This window comes from Molothrus ater, chromosome 2, assembly GCF_012460135.2.
Source record: "Molothrus ater isolate BHLD 08-10-18 breed brown headed cowbird chromosome 2, BPBGC_Mater_1.1, whole genome shotgun sequence".
Classification (NCBI taxonomy): domain Eukaryota; kingdom Metazoa; phylum Chordata; class Aves; order Passeriformes; family Icteridae; genus Molothrus; species Molothrus ater.
In genome coordinates this window covers 33,366,037-33,378,322 of record NC_050479.2, presented here as the reverse complement: position 1 = coordinate 33,378,322, position 12,286 = coordinate 33,366,037, and the positions used below count along the sequence as shown (strand labels likewise).

At 36.7% G+C, this 12,286-nt stretch overlaps 1 protein-coding gene across 1 annotated transcript in view; it reads left to right on the top strand.

The window, feature by feature from the left end:
- Positions 1 to 12,286, top strand: part of OCA2 (OCA2 melanosomal transmembrane protein) — a 158,744-nt gene that overhangs the window by 39,777 nt on the left and 106,681 nt on the right. Inside the window, exons 9-10 of the mRNA XM_036384263.2 lie at positions 10,879 to 10,950; positions 11,780 to 11,845. Coding sequence (XP_036240156.1) covers positions 10,879 to 10,950; positions 11,780 to 11,845 — 138 coding nt within the window. The remainder of the gene's footprint in view (positions 1 to 10,878; positions 10,951 to 11,779; positions 11,846 to 12,286) is intronic.

The window sequence follows — 12,286 nt, the reverse complement described above, 5'->3', positions numbered from 1 at the left end:
GCCAGGATCTTTTAAGTGGCATTTTAATGATCTGACATCTTGAATGACATTTACATATCTGTATTCTTAAAACACAAATACTTGAAAGTGCAAGATCTGGCCTTTAAAGCTTTAGTTTCTTACTAACATGAAGTATGGGCTTATAATCACAATTTAAATTACTTTAAGGTAAATGGAATGTGTCAGTTTCTCTCATATTATTTTTTTATAATTAACTAACTTAAATTATGAATAAACATCCCCTAAGCTTAATTTCTTTAACTCATATCAGAGTGATTTTTAATAGCATATAACAAGCAGAAATTAGTTCCAGAGAACTAAAATTTTATGTGATTTTAGTCTGACCATTTTTCTGTCATTTCAGGCTGGTTGAACCAGTGTTTACTGGCAGGAAACATTTTTACAACCGGAATAAGGGGTTATTTCTGCAGTGTACACTCACACAGTCCAGATTTTTTTATCAAAAAATTATGCTTTAGAGAGAGAATAGGAAAAGAGAAGAAACAGTCCTTGGCTATTATGAAGCATAACATTAAGTGATAGAAATATCCCTAATCTTAAGGAATATTTTTTTCTGATAAGGAAAGTAACAGAAAATGTGACTGATCACAGAAGTGATCAGCTTAGTCAGCATGGCTTCTGACTTCCCACCCATTCTTGTATTGATCTATCTTTAGATACAGACTGAGAAAAGTGTGGATTAGAATGTTCCCACCTCCACGTATGTCCTTCCAAAAGACTGGTAGCAAAGAGCAGAAGAAAATCCATAGCAGTTATTGGAGAAGACCATGTGTAAAAGGAAATAGTAGCTGAAGCACTCCCTCGCCTTTTGTCAGAGAGAATATATTCCTGCTGCTATGGATTTTATTTGTTTTAGGATTAAAAAAAAATTGTGAAGAGGAATTAAAACAGTGCTTTAGGGTTGCCAGAAAATTAGGGATAGATTATCAGAACAAACCTTATACTCTCCTTAATAAGAGTCCAAGCCATTCCTCCCTGGGCAAGAATAAAAGTTTCCTCTTATCTGCCTCACTGTCTGGGTGTGGTAGGGAGTAAAAGAACCCAGAAATTTTAAATACTGGGACTCTGAGGGTTGTACAGAACCTAAATCAGGGTAATGAAACCTAAACATAAAATCCAGTAGTAAAACTTACCTTAAATAGAAATTGAGCTTCCTCTGGAACAGTCTAACCTCATCTGCCCTGGGCAACAAATGGTTTTGGATCTTGTTTGGAGTCCCCATAACTCTAAAGCACTTTTACCATTCAAAAGTCCATTTCCCTCCATAGCTCCCCAGCTGAAACTGTGCACTTTGATGAGGCCACTCTTGCCATCCCCACGAGAGCTGGTTTTAGGGCATAAACTGAGGGTGTGCAGTAAAGCTTGCTGAGGTAGATGCTGGATGCCTGGATTGAACAAGGAGATCCAGACACAGGACAGATCCATCTATCCTGTTTCCCAGAGAGAAGTATTCAACAAGTGGTACCCTATATATTCTTCCAGAGAGAACAGCCTGCTACTGAGCTACCGATTAAGCAGTGCAGACAATTCCCAAATGCCTTTCCCTAATTGAGGAGGAGGCTGTGACCTCTCTGTATTTTGATCTCAGTACATTTTGAGACGCTCAGAATTACTTTCAAGTTGCTGTGCAGGAGCATTGCAAGTTGCTCCTTGTGAGGAGGACTTTTATCAGTACCCTCAAGGTGCCAGGATTTCTATTGCTTGTTTAGAGTAGAGCCACTGCCAACAATAAGGAGGGTATAAAAGGACAGAGCCAGCACCAGTAAGATAAACTAGCCATTTTTACCTGCCCTAGCTACAGCAAAGGGAAGAGAGCTTGAGGGAAGAAAAATTCTGTAACACAAGAAAGGGATGGGTTTAAATTAAAACAAAAATGCAATATAATAGCAAGCAAAATCCCCAGCTGGATCACAGCTTGAAATGTTATAATAACAATTTTGTATTATTAATCCAATATGAATATTGATTTTACACTGACTATTGCCTGCCTAATTGTTAGATCTATCTTTGTAGAAGTCTGGCTGTGCTCTGAATATGTGTGTTTTAAAGAAAACACTCCTTTTGGGTGCTGTGATACTTCAGCAGCATGTAAACTGTCTTTAATTAAGAATGAAATAGGAAAAAAATTGCCACTGGATGGTGCTGCTCACTATTCTAAGGACTAGATAGGATTGACTGCTTTGAAAGGTGTTGTCAGGCTTCTCTTTTCACAGAATGCTATTTTTTGAAATAATAGCACTCATATTTTCAACACTAGATGCAAAAACTAATTTCCAAATGGCTGTTTGCTAATTTCTGTGCCTTTTAAACCTAATTTTGAACTGTATTTTGTTCAATTTGTGAAAGACTGGCAAATACAAATGTTTTGCCCTGCCTTGCATACTATTTTTTTGTGGATTGGTGTGTTTCCTTTCTATTTGAGAGAAGGAACAGAACATTAAATTAGCTTAATTGAATGCTGCCGTTCAGCTTCTACCCTGCCTACGGCAACCAGAGGGTAGAGAGCGATGAAGTCTTAAAATTTTAACAAGTTGTTAGAACTCCTCTAATGCACACAAACAGGGATGAGAACCACTCAGATCTTTCTGGGGCCTCAAATGGTGTCTTCCTTCAGCAAGAGCAAAGGCAAAAGTGAGAGAAAATTTGAAAGTGTAGGGGGCAGGCTTGAAGGGAGATATGATGACATGATTTAAAGAGGATAAAAATTCAGAGCAGAAAAGTGCAGTGAAAAAAGACAGGAGATGTTAGGGATGAAAGACACTCCAGAGGAACTGCTAGCTAGAGCAGAAAGTTCCCTGCAAAAGTAGTGCAAGTACTGCAGCTTGCTTTACTGTTCATAGTGCATGGCTGTGTTTCTGTATGATTTATTAACCTACTATTTTAAGAGGGCTGACAAAAATTCAGACTGGAAGGGTAAAATTTCATTATTTGGTTCATGTCATTTATTTACTAGAAATTCCCAGTCTTATTAGTCTCAAGAATAGAGATAACTGAGACAACTGGGAAAATACAAATGGTGGCATCTTCTTCAGTTTCAGAAAGTGTTCAGAGACTGTAAATGGAATTGAGCATCTCAGTCCTCACAAGTGCCTTTAGGACACAAAGAATGAGGGTGTGCATTGGGAATGCTATCAAAGTACCTGGAGTGGATGGAGTCAGCAAAGCCTGCTGAGGTAGGTGCTGGAGAACTAGATTGACCCTTGCAAGACTGAAAGCTTGTTCCTAGGCCAGCCTGTAGGTAAACAATGGCTTTGATCATGTTGGCCCACAGAAGCAGTTTGGTTTATTTTCTTCTAGGTTCTTTACTGGCTCATGACCAGATCTCTTTACTTAAGTCATGTAGAACATGCTTTATGTAGCTAAAATATTTCAGGAATGAGTGCCTTGGCACATAAAAATGATCACTATCCTCTCTTTCTGCAGGGCTCACCTTTCTATTAATATGACTGGATTGAAGGCCCTGATTTACAGAACATGAGTTTGTTCATTTCTCTGTGTCTGTCCACTTCTGTAACAAGGCAAAATCCCAAAATTCATACCAAGTACAGATTTGCTTTTAAAATTTGACTCAGAGGGGCTATCAAGCTATCAGATGTTACTGGATAGTACCTTTTGGAGTTTTCTGGAGATATATAAAAAGGATTTTCTTATAACATCAGAACCATTCCAACATGTTGAATCTGGAAAACATCCACTTATGACTGTAGTGATATAGGTATGGCAAACTTCTCTCTTTTGTACGATTCTGATAGAAATATTAGCTAGCTATTTCTGATAGAAATATTATCTTTTTATCCCTCTTTACCTTAATATTCTGAGTTGAGAGGTTATTTCAAGACAAAACTCAATTTAGCAGTCATTTCAACCCTCATCTCATAGAATTACACCCTCTTCTGGGTCCTCTGTCCATCATCTCTACAAATGATACTTCCCCCCTTCCTTTCTAGTTCTAGGCTCTTTTCTCCAGCTTTACTTTTTCCTCAAGTTTCTAAGGCATGAAAATTCAATAGTTTGTTTCATCTCATGCATCATATTTTTGTTTGCATCATTCAAAGATCTCTTTGAACCAGTTAATCCAATGCTCCATATCAGCATGAAGCTTCAGTCATTCAGTTTTCTCTACAAACAGCAAACAGTAATATAGCTGAGGAAGAAAACTCATAGACTCTGAAAAGATTGTAAATTGTGCACCTTGTTCATTCAAAGCCTTTGACAGAGCTTTGGAGTAACAAATATCTCTGCAGAATCTAGAATCAGCCTACAGATTTTTGACATAGAAGAGGGGAATTAATTAATCTGGTAATTTATTCACAGGAAATAATTTTTTTTCTTAAATCTCTTTCTCTGTCTATCTCTCTCCCCGATTCTCTCTCTGCATTGTTTTATGTATAGAAAAAATTGATGTTAGCTTAATGCAGTTACTTAATCACAGGACTTCAGGACTGCCTATCCTAGACAAGAATTTTAAGATATCCTTACCTTGTATTTCTTAACTTGTTCTAGTTAATGTGCTGCTGTAGTTTAATCCCAGCCAGCATCCAAGCCCCAGGAAACTGCTTCTTCAGTCCCCCACCAGAGGGATCAGAGAAAAAATTGAAAGGACAAAAGCTAGAAAACTCATGGATTGTGATAAAGACAGTTTAATAAGGAAAGTGGAAGCTGCATGCAACCAAAGAAAAACAAGGAATTACTTCACTTCTTCCCAAGGGCAGGAAGGCATTTAGCCATCTCCAGGAGTGCAGGGCCCCATCATACAGAACTTGGGAAGGCAAACACCACCAATCCAAATGCCCCTCCTTCCTCCTTCTTCCCCCCCTCTTTATGCACTGATCATGATGTCATATAGTCTGGAATATCCCTTTGGTCTGTTGGGGTCAGCTGTCCTGGCTCACAATCTCCCACGCATCCATAGTCTGCTCATCAGCATGCAGTAGGAAAAGCAGAAAAGGCTTTGGCTCTGTGTAAGCCCTGCTCAACAATGACAAAAGCACCTCTACATTATCAGCCCTATGTTCAACACATATCCAAAACACTGCCCTCTTCCAGGGCAGTGAAGAAAACTAGCTCTACCCCGGCAAAAACCAGCACATGTATCATAGGGATAAAAGTGAACTAAGACAGGCATTTACTTGGAGACCATATAGTATTACTTTTAATCACTTTCTATTTAAGACAATCATCTTGCATAGGTTTTATATTGAGCAGCATTGTATTAGAAAGTGACAAACTGTTGCCTTCCATGACTTCCCCTAAGGCAGGGTTGTTTCTACCAGGACTCCTCCACTGACATTAAATCAGAACAAGTAATTTGGCATACAATCTAGGCAGAAATAGTTATTATAGCAGAATATCATAGATGGGTGCTTTCTTTCCTCAGGGTTGAGTAGATGTTCAGAAATTATAAAATTTGCTACAGAGTCTAGTGTTTCCATTTAAAAATAACAATTTAGTTTGGGTATTTGTCTTTAAAAAGAGCTTATTGAATATATATTCCATATATATGAATATATATGGAATATTATTTTCACAGTTACAGGCATAAATATTTATTATGCAAAGAATTAATAAGAATGCATGTTAGTACTAAGATATGATAGTGTTTCTAAATCCACAGATTTCTTCAGATTTCTCTTAACTGGTCTTGGTCACACATTTCATGCAAATGGCAATACTATAATATTGATTCACCATGGATTTCTTAAAATGAGTAAACTTTTGGTCCCGGATTTTTTTTCCCTTGCAAGACATACTTATGTACAGTGATGCAGTTTTGACATATTTTGACTTATAAAAATGAGATTCATTATTAGATTTTCTAAATATTTAACCTAGTGTAAAGTGTTATTTTACGATTAATGCCTGTATGTATGGAATACATTTAGGTAGAGTCCTAATCTTCAGACAAAGATGCAAATAGCTGTTCTTGCTGTCACAGATTTTTGTGATGCTTTGAGTCACTTTGGGATTCTTGATGCACATAATCTTTCACCAGTGTACCTTACATGCTTACCTCAAGAATTGCTTTAGCCCATCCCTGCACACTGCACCAGCATGTCATACTTTCTAAGCTATGTGAAGCATTGAAATCCCTACAGAGTTTACTTTCTACTGCTTACCTAGGTAATTCTAAGGCAATTAATCTTCTGTTGTCATTCATTTTGCATAAGCTGTTGAGCACATCCCCTGTGAGGGGTTCCCATGTGCTGGACACAGTGCCCCAAGGCTGAAGGAGCTGCAGAACTGCTTCTGCAGAGCTGGTGTCAGGAGCAAACTGGGGGCAGGAGGGTGAAGACAGCTAAAACATTAGCTGCCATCACCAGCTGAAGGGGAGATATGCTGCTATGCTTTCACTAACTGGTACTGGTCAGTCTCTTTACCAGAGGTAAGCGTGTGGAAAATCAAATAAATATGTCTGGCATCACAAAATTTCTTCTACACTGAACTCCTTTGTATCTGACTATATCCTATATTTCTAGTCTATTGCTTTGTTGTGTCCAGATTTTAAAATTTGCCAGAAATAAAGAAAATTTCCATGGTTTAAGAATTTGGTGCCATTCAGTTTTGAAGTGGATCTACAGCAAGGCAGAGTTAGTTCAAAGTATTTAAAGGCTTTTTTTTTACCCTTGTTTTCTATCACAAGCCCATATTTTCAGTCATGTTACTTGACAGTTAGGAAAAATTATCAAAATTTTAAAGCTAAATTACCATTGTTTTTCTGCAATTTCCATTTTTGATTACAGCTTTTGATGCTAGTGTTAGACTTCTGCATTAATTTTCCAAAATGTGGGGTTTTTTGAATCCATTTAAGAGTGACTCAAATATGTGTAGCCATGAAAGACTGAAGTTTCATCTGTATCCTGCTAAAACAACTGGAATAGTCCAAGGAAAACAGACCACCAAAATTTGTAAAATACATGACACCAAATTATAAGATAACTCCATCAAGGGATGTGACTGAGGAGCACATTTTCAGAGGCACTTAGGCTAATAGTGTCTTGATTATCTTTGGGAAAAATTGTGGAAAAAAACCTCTTCCACTGCTGAGGATGTTTTATTTTAACCAAATCAATCCTTATTAAAACATAAAATGGAATACATACAAAACATAAAGTCAGAAAAAAAAGCTATCCTAGGGTAAGTTATATTTCTCTCCCTCTTTGTCACCTGAGAATAAAGAAATAAACTAGAGACTTTTTAAAGTCTAAGAGGGATTTGGCTGTTGATTTTGTAAGGAAGATCTCAGCTATTCTGAAGGTAGGTGAAAAATACATAAAACTCATATGTGGATATAGGTTTGATGATAACTTGTTGAAATGCAGCAGTGTTGCCACTCTATCAAATGTAAATTAATTTATCAGTAAAATAAGAAGTTCAATAAAACAGGCTTCACTGGAGACAAAATGGATAAGAAATGAATATGGGTTTTGTTTGAAGCTTTACATTAAAATCATTGACACTTATATTTCAACTGCTATTTATGACTTAAAACAAAGGACTTCTGGAAATAAAATGCTTGGTATGATATATCATTTACCAAATATCTTCAGAAATGCATTATAGAAATGCATGTGTCCTGGATTTCAGCTGGGAAAGATATGCTCTGAAATAGCACCCAGGTTGTCACTCAAATGGCTTCTAAATATTTTCTTTTGCCTCCTGGAACACCATACAAGATTTAGGGTTTAGAATTCAGAATAATTTTTAAAATGATGCTGTTACAGTCTACCAAATGGTTTGATGAACTCAGTGCGAAAATTCGAAAGCACTTTCAAATAGATAAAGAGATTTAAATCTGGGAAAGGTCTAGGCTTTCTAAATCCAATTTGCATTGTAGTTCTGCAACTGTATATTGTTAATTAATATCAAGCAAAAAGACTTGTGGCATAAATTATTTGGGTAGCTTTAATGTCTTACTTTAAAATGAACTCGTGAATTAAGAGTATGGAAACTACTAGAATCAGCATTCAGCACATTGTGTTTATCACACAGCAGGCAATCATGAGACGAACTTTCTACAGAGAATTATGAAACAAAATTGCTATAGTAGCCTTTCCTAGTCTTTGCTTATTCTGACTGACTCTATGAGGTTGTTATCAACACACCTATGTTGTTGACACTGTTTCACTGTTGCAGCTTTGGGTATTTCCTTTTTTTTAATATAAAATACTGTAAATATCCATTCCCTATTTTTTTCAATCTCTTCATCTCTTAGACTTGTAATGTCCCATAACAGTGAGCTCTAAACTGAATCCTGCTTTGTAAAGAGTGAAATCTGGACTGCATTATTTTCAGTAGCACTTTGTATTGGTATTACTGTCCCTTTGACAAAGGCAAGAGCCCTATCCTTTGCTGTTGCAGTGGGTCAGCACTGCTAGGTATTCTTCAGACAAAAGTAAAGGTGATGGTGGATGCCCTTTTTGCAAAGAGTTTTTAAGGTTTGCAGTTGAAATGGGAGGTGGGGAGCTCTAGCCTACAAACTGATACACTAAAAGTCTTGTATCTTCCCCCTCATCAGTCCTGTCTTTCTCATCTCTGTGGTCATTGCACAAGGGTATGCCCTTTTTCAAGTGAGAGAACAATCAGATGAATACACATGATTTTTCACGTAACCTTTAAAAATGTCTTTAGATCTGAAGTCCACTAAATCTCTCAGCTTTCCTGGGATTAAGTCTCTGTCTTAATTTATTTTTAAGCTCTTTCAATTCTCTACCTGAGCTGTTGTTTATGGATACACTCCAAAAATCATCCTGAAAAGATACTCATCCTCCTGCCAATCTTCAAAAGGGTTGGCTCATCTGTGGTATTTTTCAAAAGAATAATAATGGAATTTCGTTTGATATAAATGTTTATTAGATGGATTTGTGGTTCAAAGAATGTCAGAACTCGTAACCTTCACCTCCTAACTTCTATATTTGTAAGTTTTTAAAAATACCTGTGCAAATATGTTATTTGTTTGGGGTTTATTTTCTGTGAAAAGAAAATTAAAGAGAGTAATCTATTTTTTCCTTAAGCTTCCTAAATATCAAATTTTGAATATTTACAGGTCTCAGAGTTTACATAAGTGTTCTTTCTAGGCTTTACATTACTTTATGACTTTTATTTGATAGCTTACTGGAATGGAGAGTTGTACATTTACTAAGTTTTTTCTAATAAAGCTTTGCACCTTGTTCATTCTTCAGGATATACCTTTGTATATCCTTCTTGAAAAACCACCAGAATGAAGGAACTGACAGATGACTTAATTTGTTCAGTTTCTTTCTGCATAAATTAAATCCAACTTCACCCATAGGTGACAGCAAACTCTTGGAAACTGAAACTGCAGTCAACTCAATGCAAGCAATTAAGCACACAACAGTGACAGCAAAAGTGCTTATGTGAAAATATGCAAAAAATCTGTAGCTAAACAAATTTCAGAAAACCTAAGATATCTTTCTGAGAACTGCAAAAGAGCCACCTAACGTGGGTGGGGATTGCATGAGGAGAAAACCTTCAGTTTGAGGACAGCTGAGGATTTCCCTGTAGCCTACACTTGAGCTTTGCTCTGCTGAGAAGCTGATCCCCTTCCTTAATGGACAGCTCTGCTTGGCATCTCGTATTGGAGAGAGCTGTAAATTCTAATTGCTGTACCTGCTTTCCAGCCAGAAGAGCTATGGAATGTTATCAAATGCTTCCCACCTTTGCAGAACCAGAAGGGCCATATGTGTGCTTACATGTCAATGCACTGAAATGGGAAATCAAAAATGAGCCAGTGAGTTAAAACACACATTTCTGTAGGAGCTGGTGGGAGCTGCAGTCTGTGCTCTGAACAAGTAGGTCAGTAGGGCTTAAAAATCTTGGTCTGATCTCCTGCTTTGTAACCATGAATAGGTTACTCTTCAGTGCATTTTTAAGGAAAACAGGAGAATAAGATAATTTTTTTTACTCTTGAGTTAGTAATTTATGTATTTATTTTTCTAGTAATTTGATAAATTGTGTAGTTCTTTACCATTTCCATTAAAAATTTATAATCAAGGAGAAAAAACAAAGCAAAATCTTTCCTTTTTTGCTTTTCCTTTACAAACATGGAGGAGAGCCTTGAGATGCTCTCATCCTATTGTTTGTTATCAGCAAAATATTTCTTATGAAATTAGAGGCAAATGAAATATTTCTAGACTCTTTTATTTCTTTCTCAACAATAATTTTAACTTGTGTTGGAATAATATTTAAACAGATTAATAGTGAAAGCTGGTAATTAGATTCAGTCTTTTGTAGTGTGATTTTCATTAATTACATGCTTACTTTAGCCGAGTTATTTTACACAATCTGTGATCTTTCAGACATAGGGGATTGAATAACTACAGTTGAGTTCTTGGAGAAATAAAGCACATTTTCAAGGCACACTTGCTGAACAAGCCCCTACTAAGAATGAGATGGATCACCTCCTGGGCATGCATCTTCTTTCCATGGGAGGTGAAGGGAAGCCAACAGGACGAGGCTTTTTGATCCTTAAGTTAGGGAAGATGAATTGCTTTCCTTCTTGGGTCACCTACTGGCAGATGTAAGAAACTGGTGCTGAAGTCCCTTCTCTACCTGGATATTAGAGATGAGACTTCCTAGCAGCATTTCCACAGTCAAGGCTTTAGTTCCTTAATTTCTTAAATTTGTTTTATTTGGTTTTTGGGTTTTTTTGTGGGTTGGTTTGTTTTTTTTAATAGCAAAGTAATTAACCATCCTCTAGTCGGAAAAAACCCTCAAGCAAGCCAAGAAAAGAATTGTGGACATGAGGTTTTATCCTTTCCCTACCTCCTATTTAATAGTAAGGACATGCTTGGAGGAGTCTGTGGTCATCTTTATCATCATTCTTATCCTTTGTTGCAGATTGTTCACAGGACCCTTGCAGCCATGCTGGGTGCTTTGGCCGCTTTAGCCGCCTTAGCTATTGTTGGGGAGGTAAGTTACCAAACTGTAAGTGCTCCCTTTGTCTCTGGCTATGGTGTCAGGTGTCATTAATCTCCATGTTTGCCCAGTTCTTACTGAGCACATGGCAAAGCAGTGTTTTTTTTAAGGAAGAGAAATGGTAGGACAGAAACTGGGGTGGAAAAGAGGTCAGACTAATGTGTAGACAAGGGGAGTACAGAAACATCAGCTGATACTTTTTTATTCTGATTTGCAGGAAGCTGACTGCAACCATTTTCAGCTTAATCTACTGTTAGCTTAACACTATTATTTTCAGTAATGTTAGGCTACCAAGCAAGCCTAAATGGAAATACACTTTATACTACCCTAAATAATTACATCTCATGCCTGTATGTTCCAGCCCCTTTGTTTCACCTGCTGCTTACTCTTCGTTGATATATAGTCAAACATCAGATTGATTTTCTCGGTTGTTCTCATAACCACATCATTACTATGTTCCCTTTAATACCCTCCAGTTTGTTCACAGGTGAATTGGTATGCTTTTGTTCTTTTACCAAAAAGGGAACTGCAGCGTACCATGTAATTTGGTTATCTTTTATTTCTGTAATGTTAAGTAAGGAACAACTAGACCAACCAATAGCCTGATAATGACTGACTTAGGATGCCAGCAGTACTTTGAATTAGTAATAATAATAATAGTAGTAATGGCAATAATAAAGAGTCCTTTTTATGTAGCTTGTAGGAACACTTATTAATTTCCATCACATTTATTTAAATGGTTCATAAATTAAGTGGAGTTTATAAGTCATAGCTAATCACAAGTTAGGTGGCATTCACTTGTAATTGTATTTTTTGATTGCAGAGGCCAAGTATGGTCAAAGTGGTCGAGTGGATTGACTATGAGACACTGGCATTATTGTTTGGAATGGTAACTAAAATGTATCTTTTGCTCTAAATGTGCCAAAATAATCATGTTCAGTACAGAGATGTTTCCTTTTAGAACACTTTGTTGATTGTACTTTACTCAGACAACTTATGACGAACATTTGTGTCTTAAGGAATTTACCAAAAAGGATGAGGATCAGACCTCTGAAAGAGTCTTTTGAAATGTTGATCCTTTAATTTTTTTTTTTAATCTGTGAAATTGTATTGACAACATGTTAAAAACATCCTTGGGATTTATAAACAGAAAGACCTGTTTAAGGGTCAAGTATTATCACTCTCATTTTTCTTTTTAATTTTGTTTATTCGAAGCCTTCCTCAAACACACTCTGCTGGAAGAGTTGCTTCCTGTCTCACTGTTTTGTCTGAAGCTACGAAAAAGCAAGCCAGAAATGGAGAAGTAATATCTGATGAGATTTTAATCATA